This window comes from Neodiprion virginianus, chromosome 4 (assembly GCF_021901495.1).
Source record: "Neodiprion virginianus isolate iyNeoVirg1 chromosome 4, iyNeoVirg1.1, whole genome shotgun sequence".
In the NCBI taxonomy this organism is placed as follows: domain Eukaryota; kingdom Metazoa; phylum Arthropoda; class Insecta; order Hymenoptera; family Diprionidae; genus Neodiprion; species Neodiprion virginianus.
Window position 1 is genome coordinate 41,484,482 of NC_060880.1, and position 22,137 is coordinate 41,506,618.

The 22,137-nt window shown below is 39.0% G+C and overlaps 1 protein-coding gene across 4 annotated transcripts in view; it reads left to right on the forward strand.

The window, feature by feature from the left end:
- LOC124302323 (dentin sialophosphoprotein) overlaps nt 1–21,960 on the forward strand; it is a 74,704-nt gene extending 52,744 nt beyond the window's left edge. Inside the window, exons 9-17 of one of the 4 annotated variants that reach the window (XM_046758380.1) lie at nt 2,125–2,173; nt 14,388–14,525; nt 16,418–16,570; nt 17,410–17,588; nt 18,764–18,967; nt 19,070–19,216; nt 19,312–19,405; nt 20,673–20,863; nt 20,945–21,960. In XM_046758380.1, the coding sequence (XP_046614336.1) occupies nt 2,125–2,173; nt 14,388–14,525; nt 16,418–16,570; nt 17,410–17,588; nt 18,764–18,967; nt 19,070–19,216; nt 19,312–19,405; nt 20,673–20,863; nt 20,945–20,986 (1,197 nt within the window). In that variant the 3' untranslated portion in view covers nt 20,987–21,960. Of the gene's footprint in view, nt 1–2,124; nt 2,174–14,387; nt 14,526–16,417; nt 16,571–17,409; nt 17,589–18,763; nt 18,968–19,069; nt 19,262–19,311; nt 19,406–20,672 lie in introns of all 4 variants that reach the window. The other 3 variants (XM_046758379.1, XM_046758381.1, XM_046758382.1) reach the window with 3 other exon arrangements.
- The last annotated feature ends 177 nt before the right edge of the window (nt 21,961–22,137 follow it).

A 22,137-nucleotide genomic window follows, 5' to 3' on the forward strand; every position in this document is an offset into this window, starting at 1 on the left:
CCAGGTGTGCGCTAATATTTAAAAACCGCTCAATATAACCCATCTCTATCTCTCGTTCTCGGCTTTGGCCTATAAGCGCTGGCAGTTTTCGACCAAGGAGATTTCAATTCATTTGCTAATCTTGGCACAATTTTTAGTTATACTTGTTCATTGGGTAAGTATACCCATACGTGCATTGAATACGCACGCACAGTATATAGGTTTATGGCAACGTAGGTATATACTTACGACTCGTTATCTGTGCGATAAGCCGACATACATCGCATACTCGCCGCGGTGTGTATTGTACACATACCATTTTGTAGAACATTTATAATTCTCCTTTCGGGTATTCTCATATCAGAATAATATATTGAAATTTCACGCGAGATAAATCTATACAAGCAGATCTGCGCTGTATCCTGCAATTTGCGATTGGCTGTTGGTTACAACGAGAGAATCCAGGCCTCCGAGCGGTTTCTTATTTTTGGCACTCGGTATTTTTTGAAGTTATACTTCTTTAGGCGCGTTATGAAAAACTGATGAGAGTGAAATTTCAAGATGCGCGCGCATCACTGTAACACAAAATTGTAACACAAAATTAACAGGATGAAGTTGCCCACTCAACCGAATTCATTAAGTCTCGAAACAAGATGCGCGCGCATCACTGTAACACAAAATTAACAGGATGAAATTGCCCACTCAACCGAATTCATTAAGTCTCGAAACAAGATGCGCGCGCATCACTGTAACACAAAATTAACAGGATGAAATTGCCCACTCAACCGAATTCATTAAGTCTCGAAAAATTTGAGGACTTTTTGTAAATTCACACTTTGGTATTACGAGTGGGGTTCTTTTTTTTCAAAGGTACTACTGCAAACGAAACGCTTGACAATTGATTTCCAAGGCATTACCGTGACGAAGATTCAAGGATATTTCTTAATTTTTTCAAAGCTGAATTCAATGCCCGAAATATTACATTAGTTCGTATTTTCACGATCAGTTTTTTAACGAATATTTTTAATTGAAAAAAAAAACCATCTTTATCTTCACTTATCGCTTACCGAGTCTTTGAACTTTGAAAATAGAACACTTTTGATAGAGGCTTTAACGGTTGCCCACTCCCTTAACACGCATCATTATCAGCTGCCAAGGTTATAACTTGTATAATACGAGGCAATAATTGGCAATGAACTGGAGAGTGTGAGGTTTAAAATCTTACAATTAGTTCGTTATCACCGATTCGACACTTGCTTAGCGGGGTTACAGCTAATATGACAATAAGGTGGGATTAGCGAAGCCCTGCAGCTGCCTCGGGATTAACATGAGCCTGGAATACAAAAGATTTACAGATGAGAAAAACTGATTGCTGCATCATGCAATGTCGCCATTTATTCATTCTTGAGAAGACGAAAGGATTACAGTAACTACAGTTCTGTTCGGTAGAAACAGTAATATTACAAGTGTCCGAATTTCTCTCCGTAATATATTTTTCAGTCACGTCGCGATACACGAACCAAATGCCCACGATTCGTCAAATACCAAATTCATTTACTGATGATTTTCAAACGATCGTGCAGTCAACGTAATGCGATTCTCATATTCCCAAGTTGATTTCCTACTTCCCTGTGAGCTGCAGCGAAATGTAGCGAGGCGTTTTAAGAAACACTGCCAATTGCCAAAGCAGAGGCTTGGCAGCGTGCACCAAGTTGGACGCTCCTCTGGCCATGTGTGACGCCTCGAGCAGAGTGCTGTAGGTCAGTTCGCCTTGCCTATCAGCGTTATTCCAGGCAAGAGCCAAACGTACCAGCAAAAACTAGGACCTTCTACTTCGAAAATGGATTGAAAAGCAAATCGTTCCGTGGTAATGGCAATTGCCGATTCCGGCAATTATCTTCAAATCCTTAATACGAATTTGCGTGTGGCCAAATTTTGACCACGATCATTCTAATAATCCCGTGAACTAGGCCATGTTTTTAAGTTTTACACCGTGAATTATACCGTTCGTAGACCGGAATGAACAACACAATCCCAATAAGTGGCGATATCATTATTCACGACTCACACGCTCTAGAATATCGTTCATGCATCACGCAGAGAACTGATTGGAGATTAATACAAGTAAAAACTTTCGTTTTCTAGCTTCCTGTGGTGGATCCGTTCCTAGAAAAAGTTTCCATCTCCGATCTTGGTGAGTATTCCAGAACAAAATATCGATATTACAATTAACGGAATACACGGTGCCTTCCTCGTCGAAATTGTTTTCACCCAGCCGAGATACTCTATACCTATACTATACGTAACAGTACACTGCGTCACATAATTGTCGCACCTATATTTGCGACGGCATGGAATACCGTAGCTGCACACCGGAGTATAGTGACTTCCTGACGATTTTGCATGAACTTTCATATACAACAATAGAATTTACGTTGCAGCAACGAATGTTGATTACTTTTTAATTTTTTTTGCATCTGCAAGTATATACATGTCAATTACATTTTAAAATATATTTTGAAAAAACCTAAATTTCTACACACCGCGCGAAAGTAAAAATATCCTCTACAAGGTTTTGACATTGTTGTATTTTTTTGTAGAATTTCATGCCAATATTTGCAAATTAGAAGAAATTTTGCTGCTACTATGAACGAGATGTCCCCGCATTCTCGACAAAATTTTACAGAGAAAATTCAAAGTGCATCACTTCGAAAACAAGTGCTTCGATTATGGTGATATGAAAGAACACTGTTACATTGTACGTGATGTATACCTAGTGCGGTGTTTGTAAAACTCATAATTCGTATTCATTATCTTAAGTTGAAATGGCGATGGTAGCGAGTATCCTGCAACGACCCGTTCGGATCCCCTCAATTGAGACGAATCACCCCATAAATTTCACACCAGGCTTAAGACTATAGTTTTTTTTACCGTCCGAAGATCGTCATGTACATGCATAAGTAAGTCCTTGGCAGGGTCGTCGTATCATCGCATCACCGCCGCAACTTGGATTGATACACGAATTGCGAATACTTTCTCACGAGTCGCCTGGGAGCGCCTTAGGATAACATATTTATACGCCGCCCAAATGTATTTATAAAATAGCCGACAGCCATTTTCTTCACCGCGCAAGCGTCTATGTTTGACATTCTTTCGGTACAGATGTACACGCGTAGCGTTTGACTCTGCCCTTCTCCTCTCAAATCAGCAATTAGGCTTAATATATCAGAGCTCGGAAACCATTCTGCTGGAGCTGTAAGAAAAGCAGGCCAACTTCAACGGAAGTGAACAATTGTGAAATTAACGATTTAACATTTTTTTTACACTTGTAAGCTTCGTTCTCATCTAAAACCAAATATGTACGATGAACGCGATACTCAAAGACCAGTTTTCTCTATATGACTTGGGTTGCGGTGAAAGTAGAAAATCTTGTACGCAGAACAGTTGATGTGCAAAAAAATACAATGATAGTCAATGTGGCATCTGAAATATTTTTGTTCCTTATTTTTCAACGAAATGCGAATGTTTCTCTAGCGATGAAAACAGTCGGGAAATTTGGCAAAATTGGCGATACCTATACAGGATGCGTCAAACGGACCGCGGCGTTGACCCTTGAATAACTTTTGAACAAATGCAGATATCCAAATGTAATTATGGAAAAATTTGTGGGTTCAAACAATCTAGCTTTTAAAACGGTGGGCAATCTCCTCCCACATTCAGGTGGTGGAAATGGGGGACAAAGTGAAAATATGAAATGACTAGTGCGACTCGGGTGACGGCTCGGCTGGAAGATCTTTTCAAGCGGAATAAGTAATGCTCGCCAAATTCCAGATTGATTGTTACATCACATCCAAAATACCGTTCGAACAAGAGGTCAATTTTTTTAAACACAATTTCTGCTCGATTTCTGTTCGAGCGCATCCAAAATAGTATCTGAATACAAAAATCACCTTCCGGACCCCACCCACGCATGTGTCAGCCAGCCGCCCCTGCCGGATAGCTACAGGTAGTTGTGCCATCTTACGGGAGAAGGGGGAAATCGAAATCGACCACCATTTTGAATGCGCTTATTGAACGGAGCTCAGAATAAATTTCAATTAATTCTTTGTTTTACTGCCATTTCGGTTGACTGTATGAACCAAGCTGAAAATTGGTGTGTATATTTTGCTGGAAAACAACTTTTAAACCAGCATTCGCTTAACTGTGATTGCTACTCAAGATTTTCACCCCACCCCCGAGCGTGTGAAGAAATTTCCCACTCTTTCAAAAGTTGAATTATTTCGGGTCCTATAAATTTCCTCCAATGTCATTTGGATGTTTGCCGTTAATTCAAAAATTATTCAGGGTTTCGATATTCATATATATTAGACGACACTTGAATCCATTCGCGTTCGAGATTCCGCTGTCTAACGGAGAGCAAGGCAACCGTCTCAGCGAAGGTATCTCCATTTGGACCCTGCATCAGACCTTTAAGCATCAGACGAGGCTATAGGTGTAGCAGCCGAAAGTTTTGCTGGGGGGGGGGGGCTTATACGGCTGGGATATATTTTTTGGCATACAACCCTCCGCTTCTGCCTTCTGCCTTCCGCGCTGCTATTCTCGGCAGAGTTTGGTGGAAGAAGAGAGAGAGAGAGGATCGTCTACCTATTCGCCCCAGCGTCGGGACGGTCAGTCATTCACGATCAGCTCGGAAGCTCAGCCGGGAGCTTTGCTTTTCGTGCCCGATGTATAACGGCCGCGTTTTGCAGGCTTCTCAGCTGTGACAGATGTAGTGCGAACCGGCGCTGATTTACAACTCTCGGTAAATGGTCAAATACCGCGACCAACCTCAAATACACGCGAATACGGTAACACGAGCGATAAGAGTATGGTGGGAAGGGGGTGCAATTACCCGCATATACCTGTATAATATTATGCGTGTTATAAATTTACAATCCGGCCCAACCGTTCCTCATTACCTTGCAATACATAAATACATGCATACATACGTATTGCCTGTGCTTGGCGCATGCCTATAATTACACGTATATATATATATCTGTCCATCGTACGTGCCTCTGCTCGACTTCGGTGTAATAGAACTGTACAATATAGCACCTACGCATTGGCAATATGTACCCTGGACGGACCGATGGGCGGGCGTGTTTCGAATTCTGTTTCCATCGCAATAGGACATGACGCTGTACAGCGCCAGATCAGAATTGAGCATGCTGCATAGGGCGGGTGGATGTATGAACATACGTAACACATGTACGTACACGCGTGCCGTATACCAGCCGAATACTTGCAACTGTACGCGCTACGTCTTATGCCGGTGCGCGGCGTGTTGTGCGAATGCGCATGCAGACACGCGTACAACGTGAATCTTATACGCAAATACGTATACTATACATAGGAGAATCCGTAGGGTGCAGGGGAAAAGATCGTGATGTACGTATACTAACCGGCTATACCGCTACAAGTCTATACCCTACGCGGTTACGCCGGTGTCCGAGCATATAATTCGCACACGCATGCATCTACGCCCATACCCGACGATTTCGATTTTCCACCCACGAAACGGCATGCCTCTTTTATTCTTCAAGTTTGAAGAAATCAAAATTTCCACCATCGAACACAACTATAAGAACCTGCAATGTGACGCCCCGTACTTGACACGTAACAAAAAGAAGTCCCCGCAACGTGTTAATGTAAATATTATGATATTTCTCATTGTTTCCAATTATTCTTACAGTTTGAATATATATGAGCGTAACAGGTATCGGGAAATGTGCAAAAACTGATGGCCGCAAATTCGTTACGTCGATGGTAGAAATAATCCACGATTGTGGTTCCCGCTATCCGCGGTCTTTGACTATGTTGGCATCCTTATTGAAAAAAATGGTAAATAAAAGGAATGAAGGATATACTTGTGTTCGCTACTTCCCTTTAAATCCAAAGCTAGCGTGTATAGTTGATGAAATTTGGAATTTCAATTGTCGAATGCGGTGCTCTTTTTTTGATCTAGCTGCCAAAATTGACTGAGTATTGTAAATACCAAACGATCCCTGGCTATCCTTATTCGCCGTCAGATAATTTAGTTTCGAGAAGAGCGTACGCTGAAAATATACTCGTACTTGCAGTTTGGTGCGACGCATGATCGTACATATTGACACTATAATTTTGACGAGGTCCGGTTGCTCGGTGGTATTTCTCAACGTCCGCAGTGTTCCATTGAACTTAGTTAGGTAAATGCATCAGTGAATAAACAACCATGTTCACGCCCATATACCCATATAGGTATACTTATCTGCAGTTTGTTCATTTACCGTTGGCTGCTCATTTGCGGGTGCAGTCACCCTACTGCAGTTTTATAGAAATCGGTTTACTGATTTATCGGACAAATAAGGCCACTAGCGAAACTGTACTCCGCAGTGCTAGCCTTTGCTTGAAATTAAATTCTGGAAGAAATATATATCAAATTTGAATTATCCGTGGTTTTCATTCATTAGGTAAGAAAAAAAAAAAAAAAAAACTAATTTCATAAATAGAAAAAACAGCAGGAACGTAGAAAAACGTTAAGAATACTCACATCAGGGAGAACGGCTGAACTCCCTTTCGCTGGTAGTATTTTTTTGCATAATTTATAATTTTTATAAATATATTCAATCAGCTTCTGAGGAGGCCCCCCCCCCCCCCCCCCCCTCAAACGGCTCAAACATCAAGTATTTGACAGTGTTTTCTCTTGGACCTATGACACCCAGAACCTACACATAGAAATCATGTATGGTTGAATCAGGTGAAATAAACAAAATTTGGATCTAATGAGATATGTATTAATTTCTTTCCGGGAAGTCAATAAATCACGATACTTTATCGGCTAGTTGCCCGAAAGTTTTCAAACTTTGACATGTATGACGGTCAATTCGATCAAACTTTATTTGACTGTTGAAAAATGGTGGTTGAACCGACGAGTTGATCCGAGGGTCACGCGCTAATTAGCTTCGATCGGGTGCATCAAATGCCGAATTCAGTCAGCTCAAAATATCTTACTCCAAACGTCTGATTTGTCTATTATAGGTATTATATAAATTGTATTGATACTGATTAAAATCTAGCTAAATAAAATGAACGCTAAGAGAATTTGGTTAATATCCTATATGTTCCTAGTTACCTATATACGCATACAGTGGTGATGTGACCGTACGATATTTCTTGGTCGCGGTTTCAAACCACCGGGCAATCAAAACACAGAAGTACAGTTTAACTTGTCTGGCTCCGATTAATCATTTACTGCCACCAGCAACTTTTCTTTCACAATATCATAGGTAGCATACAGATGGGCGTGACATAGTGACACTTATGTATGTATGTATTACGCAGCATTTGCTTTCTAGTCCAGGGAAGATAGGAAATAAATCGGAATTTTTTGGAGACAGCAGATATCGAGATGCGGTTTTCTGCATTGTGTTCAGGAAGGTCCCAGGAAAAAAGTCTATATCGTCTAATGGGGCCATTTTTCGAAAAATGCATTTCGCAATTGCATAATTACTTGCAATATTATGAGAACGACTGGAAACTCGGAAAAACCGCTCGGAAATCGTTACTCGGGGGTTTTTGCGGATGCTGAATTCAATTCTGACGTTAGAATTATCCGGGGGCGTTCGGGGGTGGCTCTGCGGGGGAGCCCGGGGGGTGATTGGGGGGAAAATTGCAGCGTCCATGAAAACAGACGAAAATCGTTACTCGGGGGTTTTTGAGGATGCAAAATTCAACTGTGGCATCAGAATTATCGGGGGGTATAAATTATAAAAATTTTAATTCAATATTTAATCATATTACACATATTATAAAAAAAAAATGGTTCGGAAATCTTTCCTGCCTGAAAACTGGATTCGAAAAAGGCGCCAAAACTATCAAGAGAGTACAGTATCGTTACCGCGGGTACCGGCGTGAACAGAAATCTTCTGTACCGACTGGAGAGAAAAAATATGGGACTAGAATTTGTGATTTTTCACTTTCTCCATTACCTTTTCCCGTAGAGCAACCGGAAGCAATTTGTTTATAATATATGTAATATGATTCAAGATTAAATTAAATGTTTATAATTTATACCCCCCGATAATTCTAATGCCAGAGTTGAATTCGGCATCCCCGAAAACCCACGAGTAACGATTTTCGTCTGTTCTCATGGACGCTGCAATTTTCCCCCCAATCACCCCCCGGGCGCCCCCGCAGAGCTACCCCCGAACGCCCCCGGATGATTCTAACGCCAGAATTGAATTCAGCATCCCCAAAAACCCCCGAGTTACGATTTCCGAGCGATTTTTCCGAGTTTCCAGTCGTTCTCATAATATTGCAAGTAATTATGCAATTGCAAAATGCATTTTTCGAAAAATGGCCCCACCAGACGATATAGACTTTTTTCCTGGGACCTTCCTGAACACAATGCAGAAAACCGCATCTCGATATCTGCTGTCTCCGAAAATTTCTTTATTACCGCTGATTTTGATCTAAATGCCCCGGACTATACACAAATAATCGATATGATGCGTCAGTCCGCCTGCAACGGCTCAGCTTTTCGATCAGTTATCTTGACGCCATTTTTGTTTGCGGCGAATGGTAATCTAATGTGTTACAGATACGGTAACAAGTTAGAGAAAGAAGTACCGTGAAACAGAAAATTGAATAATTAAAGTGCAACCGTGAAGGTTTACAGTTGCAGGCTTTCTATAATCGTTTTTGCAGTAAATCAATTTCTATGAAATGGGTGTAAGAAATGAGAAAAACCGAATGTCAGAATGGCCAATATTCCGAATTTAATAAGCTCGAATAACAAGTATGAGAGAACAGATACAATCAGAAATCTTAAGTCCCGAATGGTGCCCGATCAAAAGCTGCAGTTTACCTAAAATGTATTTAGCAGAGGGCTCTATTATCCGAACCCACTTACGTAAGACAACGTTAATCCAAGAATTCCGAGATGCAGAATTTAACAATGTATATGTATAGAGTCAATATTGTAGAGAATGAATTTGTAGAAAGTTTCATATTATCAGATGTCCAAATATTATAAAAATAAAAGTTAGAACTTTATCATCTAGAAACGGCGGAAAACCGATATCCAGAATGTAGAACGGTTTATTATTCAGAATCGTACAACTCGGAAAGATCAGTATTCCGAAAGTAACCGTATAGAATGGCTTAGCACCAGAATTTCACATTCAAAGTCAATCCAACTAGTCTATTTTGACTTGTAAAATGTTTCACATAACAGAATCAAACAAATTCTTAGGTGCATCGGGCGTACCTTCTCATCTGCAATAGTTTTATCTCATTAAAAGATTGAATACGACTTTTGTTTATCATAAACTTATATTTCGTGGCTTCTAATATGATGTAAGTTATTGACTCTTCTGATATATTGCGATTCTTCATTTTAACGATTCTGATATGCTGCAATTCTACATATATTCCGAGCCTTGTGTGAGATTACTACTCCGAGTTCTAACCGTTCTGATTCTTGATCCTTCGCATTTATGAATTCGAATAGATGAAAATTCTACTTTATGATCCATCCGAAGGTTATTCATTTGCATTAAGAAATTCGTCTCTTCAAGCACTGTTAAAGAATGTAGTGTGTAGATGATATGTTTACATTTGAATTCTTACTTCTAATGAGAAGCCACGCAAGACGGGCAAAAGACGTCTATTAAATGATATGCGGATATGCATGTCATTAATCACGAGAAGAAAATTGTTGAAGAATGTGAATTCGGAAATTTGGTGATTTCGAAAAATTAACGACGGAGCCAGGAATCGAACCTGGCGTCTAGAGATGCTTAGCCGGAGCCTTACTCCACCAGACCACCTAGCCGCCCTGACTCTGTTGTCGTTAATTTCTCTCATCACCACTGAGTTCGAATTTGTTTTCGTGTGCCTGTATACGTTATTTATTTGCCTTTGTGAGCAATCGCATTTGCCTCATTCCGCTAATGGCCTTTCGGAATTTTCACCAGTTGTGTATTCTAAATTCTGTAACTTCAAATTTCGATACCGTTATATTCTATTTCCATTATTTCTGGCTTGATGAAAATTTACCACTTTGTTCTTTCGTGATTATGAGTTTTCGATATATTTATGTTCGGAATTCTGACCATTCTGATTTTTGTTTTTTCTGATTTTTTACCCGCACCCTTTCTACGTCACATTTACGTCACAAATTCTATTGACTCGGATACAAATTAGACTGTTGGAAAGTACGTATGAATAGAGAAACTATAATATACGAGGAATATAGGTAGGTATACAGATCATTTCAATTTTAATAACTGCACGTGTGCGTCTTCATATTAGCGTGCGCGTGAAGAAACAGTAGCAACAGACACGCGAAGATGATCGTGGTGATGATGATGATGATGACGATGACGACGATGACGATGACGATGACGATGACGACGATGATGATGATGATGATGTATCAGTAGTGGTAGTAGTAGTAGTAGTAATAATGAGCATAATAAAGTAAAACAGAAGAAATATCGCGTAGAAAATATTGGTAATAAGGTAACGCAAGATAATCATTAATCTGTCACCTTGTTGAATTCTACCGATCGTCCGTTCATATTTAGGCTGATTGTTACTTGTACTGTTACATACCCGCGGAAAGTAAGCTTATCAATGAAATAAAAAAATTTTCCGGTGATCAGTGATGATTTTGGCAAGAAATGCTGGCGCTGCATTATTATTCGGACAGTGAAGGTGTTCGTGCGGTGCTAAGGCAGGTAGCGAGTGCATGGTGGAGTCAGGAAGACGACGATCCCGTATACTCGAAGGACCTGATAAAAGAATTCGAAGTAGAGAATCCACCCCTCGAAGATGAGCTTGCATGGATTCTCTTCAAAGGTATAATATAAATTTGATCGTGCAAGGTCGAGTAATACCGCATTGACCGGAATTAAAAAAAAAATACACACTAAATTTCGTAAATTTTTTTAAAGTGCCACATAATAGTAAATGAAGAATATTTCACAGTGCATTCAACAAAGGCTTCTTTTCTTGCTTCGGCACTATAAATATATGTGGATATGAGTTAGGGAACAAGATGCTTTATGGCCACTACGATGTATAACGTATACCGGTGTGAGATTATACAAAAAACAAAAATATATTTAACTCTGGGAATCTGGCTTCACCAGACCGACGTCCGATTTTCCTTTTTTACAACAATTAAATGATAGATTATCGGTTCACTTGCCGTACAATCCCTACAGGGCGAAATTACGATGGTCTTAGCAACTTATCTTCTCCAGATGCCTCGTCGATCGTTGGCTCTTTCTTTTAAACTCCGGGGACTCTCGGACGGTGATTTGGCGGAGAATTAATTTGTGGAATCTTCCGGTGTTCAACTCGATCGGGATGGGCCGTCGGTATCCAGTCCACGTTACCCTCCCTTCCTCCTTCTCCAGTTATTACAAAGTGGCACGCGACTAATCTCTTCAACGTCCCCGGAGAGAAAGAGAAAGAGCCAACGATCGACGAGGCATCTGGAGAAGATAAGCTGCTAAGACCATCGTAATTTCGCCCTGTAGGGATTGTACGGCCAGTGAAGCGATCATCTATTATTTAATTGTTCTAAAAAAGGAAAATCGGACGTCGGTCTGGTGAAGCCAGATTCCCAGAATTAAATATATTTTTGTTTTTTGTATAATCTGACAATGGCGCCCAACTTATGGCACGAAACCGACGCTAATATATAATAAACAAAAGATTAATTTGTTATAAATCGTGATAAGGCGTATGGAAGAAAAGCGTACTGAAATCTACGTGACAAAATTGGGTAGAATAGCTAAGCAGAAATTTAAGCGTTACAATTTTTCAAATAGGTGTACAGAAGAAATCAAAACAAACATGCCGATAGTGCGTGATGACGAGGTCGTAGCGACCGAACGACGAGAGTTAGAAATGGAGTTTAAAAGAAAGAGCCAACGATCGACGAGGCATCTGGAGAAGATAAGTTGCTAAGACCATCGTAATTTCGCCCTGTAGGGATTGTACGGCTAGTGAACCGATCATCTATCATTTAATTGTTGTAAAAAAGGAAAATCGGACGTCGGTCTGGTGAAGCCAGATTCCCAGAGTTAAATATATTTTTATTTTTTGTATAATCTCACACCGGAAACATCTCTCGAAAGGGCCCGTTCCGAGTCACGCGGTCACCGCCATCGCCAATCATAAGCACAAGTTTTCGATCGGAGCCACGGTCTTGAATGCGGGTCTGGCAACGGCCACGATATGACAGGTATACGAACTCGATCCACATATATTTCAATTTCCGCAACTACGTGGCATTGTTGTTAGTGGATGCACGTACAGTAATATTCGTTAATCCCTTCCCCTTCCGGCTACCTTGTTTTCGGTCCGAAGCAAAATGCGAGTTGAATTCTATACGAGTTATGTTCAAATCACTGGCGGTGAACCGACGCGACGTGAGATATAGGGAGTCATTGTCACATTTATGAATGTTAGTCGCCCTGACAAAACTACTGCTCCTGCTCTCGAATTTTAGCGCATGCGCGTCAAACTATTCAGTCGTTACAAATTCGTTCTGTATATATGTTTAAATAAAAAAAAAAAAATCTCGTCCAATTTTTAAACTTCCATTTTACACTCCTTATTGAAAGAAAAGTTCTCTGTTGTTCCAATGCCAACCCGATAGCTTTCCTAACAGAAATCCTTAGTCTCAATCGTTTAAAAGAAGGAAAAAACCAAATCAAACTGCTAAAACGGATTTTGACTTATGTAGCGAGCGCAGTGTCACCTATTTCGAGAACACGCGACCACGCGCCGCTCGGTCCCTAAACGGCCTCTGGATGTATGTAATTACAAATATGCGTATAGTATACAGATAAAAAAAAAATCGCACATCTCCTACACATTAAATAGGTAAATATCAGATGCGTATTATCTCCCGCCATTATGCTGGCCCTCTGAAGGTAAAGTCACTTTGTGAAAACCGGCACGCTGATTGTAGGACCTGCAATTTATCGTCCTTTGCGCTGTAAGCCGAATACGGTTTTACAATATCATCGCCGAGATAGGGAGAGACATTAATATACGTGACTATTCATTTCGTTGTACAATGTATTCTGTAACAGGGCTTATCGTACATACGTATGAAATATCCATGGCTTTCGCAGGGAGTTTTACACCGGGGCCATGGTGAGAATATACGGAGTTCCTTGAGAATTTCATATTTTTCAGTGAGCCATTGCATTCTTTTCTCAAACAGTTCGGGTATCTTTTCTACTGCTCGCGCAAGATGATGTTAAAGTTAGTAACGTCAACGTAACGAAACGTCAAGGAAAAAGTCCTTATCGCACAATTTTAGAATGATTTTCAAGGAGTTGGCTTGTCAAAATATGTGTATATTCTTTTTATCATGGCTTACTAAATTTCAGACGTTCCCAAAGTTGGGAAGAAACGATTTTTCTTAAACATGCATCGTTACAGTAACGTTACCAACTTCATCCTCACACAACAAGTATAGTAGAGCTGGTGAGCACAGACGAGTGAGCAGAGCTAAAACGATGCGTGACTGCAGGCGCAGGCTATTGTAATTTACAACGCCGTTACATCGGTCGTGAGTATGAGATCTGCCACAGCCGCAGAAATAAAATGCTTCGTGTAAAATTAAAAGTCTCCATTTATGTCGTACCTATTGGCAAAACGAGAATAACGGATGATTCTGTCAAACGGGGAATGTAATTACCAACTTGCAGAAAGCGCACTATACTCCCTGAGTATTCTCTCGATATTTCGAATAATTCAGACGGAATCCAGAAGAACATGAAAAAATACCATCAATTCACAGTTTTCGGAAGTCATTCAATTTGATGTTATTTAAATTTTTTTTTTTTTGTCCACCGTATCCGTCTCGAATCCAGGTTTGATCGTATCTAATGAAACGATAGTGTTACACCATCAAAAAATCGGAAGTGCCCTTCACCTCTTCTCACTGCGTTCCTTGAAATTTTCGATAGCATCGTCTAATTTTATAATTCTTAGGGCACCCTGAAAATCGTAAAACTTTTACCCGAAACGTTTCTGCCTTTAAAGTCCATTTTTCACCTTGCGTATCGTGAATACATGAACGTATATTATGTATATGCGTACAATTACACGTGTCGCATAAACAGCCGTGCGCAGATGCAAATAGAGTATAATTCACACGACTTATATTCCGTTAAACATAATGGCACAAGTTACATTACAGTTCTTTCCGCAGAGTATGTCTAATTGTCATCGTCTGCATGACCATTCTTGTCACAGTTGTTTGTCATTGCTCGTCAATATAAGTATAAAAACATAACATGTCGCGACGTAATGAGAAAAAGTTGCTATATATTATAAAATCTTTTGGATTCCAGAGGAAGACGAATCACAGATCTTTGTAAAGTTCTTCAAATTTCACAAATGTTACGATCTGATACCTACCAGTGCCAAACTCGTTGTATTTGACACCCAGCTGCTCGTTAAAAAGGCCTTCTTCGCTTTGGTTTATAATGGTGAGTTAATGATAACTATAACAAGTTAAGATACTACTATCTTATTGTTCACGCTTCGCATATTAATACATACTGTGCAATCTGCGATGTACAATGTGCATACATAGTATACACATATACATCATTCAATCGGCGTTGTCGTTACTATAATAAACACTTTTTATTTTACATACCCGCGTAATGAGCTTTCACATTCGAATTTTCGTCGTGTACTTATTGTGGGAAAAAAATGTAATCTGAGGTGCTTTGGATGCACAGAAGTATAATCTCAGCGATTGTAGAATCCGTTTGAAGCTGGATCCTCACAAACCGTGAAAAAGGAATCGTTTCTGCACAACAAGCCGTATATTTTAATATTCCCGAAATTATTCTCAAATTCCATATTTTTATCTGAAAGCTAGAAAGTTTTTATACAGGAAACTGATTTTTTCGGGCAGTGCTGATAATAGAATTACGGTGGAAGCTATGCGATTCGTTTTATAAAGCATGAACATTTTTTTTTATTTCAGTAAAACATTCATAATTTACGGAGCATTCCGTGACATCTCGATCAACATTCTACGTTAATGTCTCAGATTGGCTTTATAATTTTTTGTGTGAATGTACACGACGGAAAATGCAATCGCAATTTTCTTTCAAATTTTTCGACCCAACTAATCTGAAGTATAATCTAAAAGCTTGGAAAAAAAAAGAAGAAAAAAGCACACACTTCTAAAAATGTATTTCATTACAAGTTAGGGCGTGCGATTGATCGAACAATCGATTTTACTATTAAACGAATTATCAGTTTCTTTGATTATTCGATTAATTGAAAAAAGAAACCGATCGAAAAAAGTAATTAATCCATTAATCGGCCCGTTGAATTAATTATTATCGAAGTCTACAATTAATCGATCAATTGCGCAGCCTTAATTTTGCAGTGAAATATATTCCTACAAATACGGATAATATAAAGATATTTTGCTTCATATGTTAACAAATTAAAAATCTTTCGCCGATACCACAAACATTTTAGGCTTGATAAAATTAATCGTACCTTCCCCCGTGTTACCCTCTCCGGCATCTTCCGAAGAGTTGAGTTTTTTTTATGTAAAAAAATACCACCAGCTTCCAGATGAAGATATCAAACTTGAGGCGAGAGTTGTCGTGCATTGAGAAAAAGGACACATTTTGTTGTGAAAAAAAAATGTTTTTTCGGACTTTGCGATTCATGATGACCCAGCTTGGAACAGACTTTTCTATATTTAAAACACATTACACGACATGTTATCTCAGCGACATGGATACGATACAAGTTTGAATGTGAAAAATTAATTTTTTCAATTTAAAAAAACTGACAAACCGTTTCTCTTTGACCGCAAGATCTAAATGTCTGAAAGTTGTTGAATTGCCCCCCCCTCGGCACTTACTACAAGATGATTTAACAGAATTGCAGAAAAAACGGAATTTCGGCTCCGGAATGTTTGCCAATAATTGGTGTAATAAAGACGCCCCATTAATGTATGTTTGTATGTGGTATAAAGACGCTTTTGAAATGAGTTACATATAATATCAATTTATTGGCATCTGCATATTACAGTATACGTGCAATATATATTCAACATAAAGATACTGCACATCCGATTATTTTGATATTTCACTAAAATCATTCCCGTGTCTCCCCGATCGAACAGCCTACCGTACCGGGAATATCGTATTATCCCATATACAATACGCGTATACGGGTAGATTGTGAAAAGCGATTTCGTCCAATTCGCTTCTAGTATCTGAAACCCGGTATAGTATATTAATTTTGTGCAGAGTGTCGAGAATCAAAAGTATGTACCTAATTACTAAAACCGCGAATGAAACCAAATTGTATGTTATAATGTAATTATTCACTCGAATCGCAGGTGTAAGGGCGGCTCCGTTGTGGGACAGTTCTCGGCAAGAGTTCGTGGGAATGCTGACGATCACAGATTTCATAAAAATTCTACAAATGTATTACACCAGTCCATCCGTTACAATGGATGAGCTCGAAGAACATGAACTCGATACCTGGAGAAGTAAGTATTATAATTATATATCTGCATACGGGGTTATTTATTGAATATTAGCTACGACTGAGACCGACGTAGGCGATGTGTAGGTACCTAACATTTTTACTCCAAAATTTGCCTAGAGAATATGGCGTATTACATGTCCACTCGGCTGACATTTCGGCTAGACCATTTCGGATCCCCTTGTCTTATCACTGTCCCAACTCTAAGAGGCATTCATACTTTCCTAAATGTCTTCTAAAACTATTTTTTATTTGGGATTTCATCATTTGCCTAAGTTCAAAATAATTTGTCTACTTCGAAAAGTTCGAAATTAATCTAAAATATTCTGCCCTACAGGATGGCAATAATTTTAAGCCACTTTTAAACTTAAAAATGTCACATGAATATTTTCCCTTTCAGTTCAGCAATTTTGCGAAATATTATTGAAAAAATGTAATACCGAAGGGTTCTAAGAGCTGGTACGTACGCACGGATTGTAACGAGAAGTATCTGCGGTAGAATTACGTAAAAAAATGTACGACGAATGTAAATTCAATTTTCACCTGACCATCTCCTTCCAAAATACTACTTATCAGGACTTCAACCACATTTGAAGAATCGCGGGATCCATCGGACTATGTTTACCCATTCAATAAAATTTCTCGAAATTGCTTCAATAAGTGGGAAAAAGTTATTCGTTGGAAATGGCCCAGAATTGTCGCTATTCCATAAAACATTCGATAGATTTCCCCCAAGCTTCGTCGTGTGTGTAATAAAGTTGGTTTTACGCGATAGGCCAAAGTGACACTTTCAAGTAACCTGATTCGAGATTCCTTCAAAATCATTTAATGCATTGACCGTAGAAGTTCTGAAGGATCAAGTTCATCCGCTCGTCAGCATTGGGCCAGACGCATCCCTGTACGATGCTATTCGCACCCTCATCAAGAACAGGATCCATCGTTTGCCCGTCATTGATCCTGACACTGGAAACGTCCTATATATACTGACACATAAGAGAATACTCAGGTTCCTTTTCCTATACGTGAGTATAGATTGATGAATATGTACAGGGTTTTTCGTTTTAATGAATCCAGTCAAATGTCTTGAAAACAAAACGTGGGAGTGAAAAATGTTTCAAACAAAAGTCGCGAGGTTCGAAGGGGGAAAGGAGACGAGAGTGTCGGATTTTCCGTAAGTGGACTCGCCAAGGTCAGATGAAGGTCAACTCGGTTTTATTTTTTAATGGAACAGTATATTTTGTTCATCGGCCTCTGAAAGGGCATCAAATTCTGCAAAAAAAAGTACTTGCATACTTACCACCTAAACTCGACCGGTGATGAGATACGAGCCTTGACCGGCTCATCACCGGTCGAGTTTAGGTGGTAAGTACGCAAGTCCTTGGGTCCACTTACGAAAAATCTGACACTCTCGTCTTCTTTCCCCCTTCGGACCTCGCGACTTTTGTCTGAAACATTTTCACTCACACTGTTGGTTTTCGAGTGGTTTGACTCGATTGATTAAAATGTGACACCCTGTCTGTATATTATGTGTTTCGTGACCAATTGTACATATTGTGATGGTTCGTCGTGTGAAGGTCAAAATGTAAATTACGCCTAAGGAAAAAAAAAAAACATTACAAGTTGGATCGCAATACTAAATTCGTCGAATTCATGCTATTCCTTTATTTCTGCGTCAAATGGAAATGCATCAGTCTTTTTGTTCAGAACTGTGTATACAATGGGGCTGTTGAGCCTTTTTTTTTGCATTTGAGATACGTGAACTCAGGTATTTGGAGATATATATACATCTCAACGTCGAAATCGACCATTTTTATGTTCCCACGGGCTCAAGTGCTTTCAAATAATAGAAAAATAATTCCCTGAAAATTTGAGTTCTCTACATCAACTCTAAGACAGCCCGCTTTGCGATCTAAGTATAATATGGAAATAATATAGGACGACCTTTTTTTGCTCTTTGAAATTTGACAAGTCGTCGCCGAATGTACCGAAAATAATGGAAAATAAATAGTTTTGTCGAGTTGAACACAAAAAAGCTCAGATGCATAAAATTGCGTAAATGAAAGCGTTCGTATGTTAATTCACGAATTTGATTTAACTTTTAATATCAACATATATGTATATATATCGGGAATCGTATAAAAATCCTACTACTCTAGGACGATTTTCTATGTCTAATTTATACTGATTTGCGCTCCAGATTCTCGAGCTCCCGAGGCCTTCCTTCATGAGTAAAACGCTGAGAGAGCTAAGGATAGGAACATTTGAGAACATAGAAACAGCTACCGAAGAAACTAGCATAATCTTAGCGCTCAAGAAGTTCGTCGAAAGGCGGGTATCGGCGTTACCGATCATAGACAACGATGGAAAATTAGTCAACATCTATTCCAAGTTCGACGTTATAGTAAGCAATTTATTTTCACATTGGACTCCTCCATAATTTTGCTCAAGTTTAGCTGGATTTTTTCTGATATTCACCATCGCTCACAATCGCTTTCTATTTCAGAATTTGGCGGCAGAGAAAACTTACAATAATCTAGATGTTTCGTTACGAGATGCCAATGAACACAGAAACGAGTGGTTTGAAGGGGTACAAAGCTGCAAGCTCGATGAAACATTATTTACTGTAATGGAAAAAATTGTACGAGCTGAGGTAAATAGTGGGATCGTGTTGAAATGAGTCGTCACTGTAGTATATGTACGTATCACACAACATGAAATCTAATCATGATATTTCTGCCATTTCAGGTCCACCGACTCGTCGTTGTAGACGACGATGATAAAGTGATCGGTATAATTTCGCTATCTGATCTTTTATTATACATCGTCCTGAGGCCATGTGGTAATAATGGTTAAATCCACGTTATTATTTTTCCCCCCAATAAATCTTAAGAAAGTTCGCGCATATCGTATGCTCTGACTAACAGTGCAATTCTGTTCCAATCAAATTTCTGATGAGTTGTCGCCTATAGTTTATTAGAACGGGTGGTAAAGTGGGTGCGTTTTGTAATTTTCTTTTAGTCGTTTGTCGAACCCTATTTATCGAAGCAAATCTAATTCACGCTACGCAGACTCTTTCTGTTTCGTGGTATGTATCTGTATTCCGTGAAACATATTTCCGTATCGCAGGAACTCGTGTACTTTTATCACAAGTGTTTAATCCGTTCTTGTCAAAGTTTTTTGTTGGCGCGTTCAAAAACCCTATATGCCTCTTCGGTGGCAATGCTGCTTCAGGGACTATTTGTTTCAAGCGAACCTTTCTTGTTTTCCGTTAATCGAAAATTCTGGCCTTTCGGTGAACGGTAAGTGTAGGATGGCCTGCAACTCCTGATATTCGGAACAAATTGCAGCGCCTGCAACTTCGAGGAACAATTGTCACAATCAGTAGATCCTATATGGTCCAACCAACTCCGGCGAGTGGGAGATGAGTTTAGTTTACGCCAAACATTTTTTGATGTTAGACCTCTTGTTCGATTTACCCCCCGAACCGGCGTCTTTATAATCAACGCTGAATTTCTTTATAACGTATACCCGACCAGTTGACGCGATAAATTTTAAGAGTTAAGCACAAGATGTGTGTGCACTCTCATGTGCAAGCACCAGACGCTATGCTTACATATATTTACGCTATATTATTTATATATAATAGCGTACACACATCTTGTGCCTAACTCTTAAAATTTATCGCGTCAACTGGTTCTTGCACCGGACTGTGTCAAAAAAATCAACTATTTTTTTAAACATTCAAGCCGAAAATATTGTTCGAAATGACGAAAAAAGGATGCTGTCTTAGTTTCATCTCTTAGTATTAAAATTTGGAGGTTGGCTCATCGCGATTTTCTATTTCCCATTTAAATAACATCGGAAAAATTTGTTTATTTCCATGCCCAATATCTTGTCTATCATGCACCTGCTACAATAATAGGTACCATTATATTAATTGTACAACTTATGGAGCTGTTTAAATAGCACTTCGGTATCCTACTAAAATTTTTTGTACAATTACACACACGCACACGCACGCACACGTCTTTTACCACTGTAAGTGCATAACTACAGTCATACAGGTTAGCATAGTTCAAACCAGATTTTCTAATTGCTTGCCATAGGCGATGATGATGGTAGCAGTAACAAGGATAGTTTATTATCCTTACGGGATAAAGATTCTGGAACGTCGAAAGAACCAAGTTTAGCCGCTTCCGAGGTCTCGCTCGTCGATCACGGGGATACCGAAGGAGACGAGGATGCTGATAAAGCGGATAATAACCGAACAACAGCAGTAGCAGTTGCAGAAGAACAAGTAACCCGTAGAATACCTAGTCCTCCACTCAGTCCAACGGCATCTGATATTTCGGACCACTTATTAGTAACCCAATCACAGGAGCCAACATGGCGAGAAGTGACAGTCTCTGGAGGCGAATAACGACATCCTAGTTAGTCTCGACTGGTAAAGCATTATTTTCTACAGCCTAAGCAACCTCACCCACTCGTCAAGGGATATCTAACTAAACTGAAGTATAGCGATCACGATGCTTTTGCTACAATGCAAGTACACCTATAATCTCCGGAGAGTCATCAAAGATAATCAGAGTGAAGTTTCTTATGTATTTTACAAATATGTCCAGTTATTCGTTTTATATCCAATTCCAATTGAGCAATTCAATTCATATTTCGCAGCAAGCAGTAGAGTCTAATTTTATATAATAGTATAATTATCATCGTACACTAATTGATTCGATTCATTTTCACCGTTAGGTTTGAAACTAGCATGCAATTATGGCCATCAGCATATTGTTTTGTACATCGAGAAAGGACCGTAATTGATTATTGATATGCATAATAATATTGTATAACGTTATAACTGTACGAGGTTAAAGTAAATGAAGCAACAAAAAGTTAAACACTAGTAATTTGTGATACTTTGAGAGGGTTTACTTAATGAATAATGCAAACCTTTGCCTTCCGCGGGTGATTTTTAAAGTCAGAAACGGGTTTGAAAAAAAAAATAAAAATATTACCATATGCGATCATATTAGGGGTGTTGAAATGAAAATCTAATTATTCGAAATATTTGAATTATTTGTGATTTAAAATTACTTGTATACCCCTAGAATATATGTACACGAATAATGATGATGATAATAATAATATTAACAATATTAACAACAACAATAACAAAGAATAATAACACCATCTGTAAATATAGATATTATAAATTACTATATTAATAAGTATGAAATGAATTTAAACAATGAAATATGATTAGAAGCTTACATCAGAAGCCAGGCAACTTGAAATAATTCTGAGAAAATTTCTGAGCTTCTGGTAAGCCACACACAGTTTTGTAGAACATTGCAAAAATTATAAGCATCAATAAAGCCGCCAAGTACAACAATGTTTTACTGGTATTTGTTGTGAAATCAAACATTAAAATCAAGCACCAATTAGATCTTCAACAAGTTCAGAATAAGCACGTTGTATAGTCGAAGCTTGCTGTGCGATGACATCTCGTAATAATCCCGACGACGTGCCGACACCAGTTTCATCTCAATTTCACAAAATATCGTGAAGAAA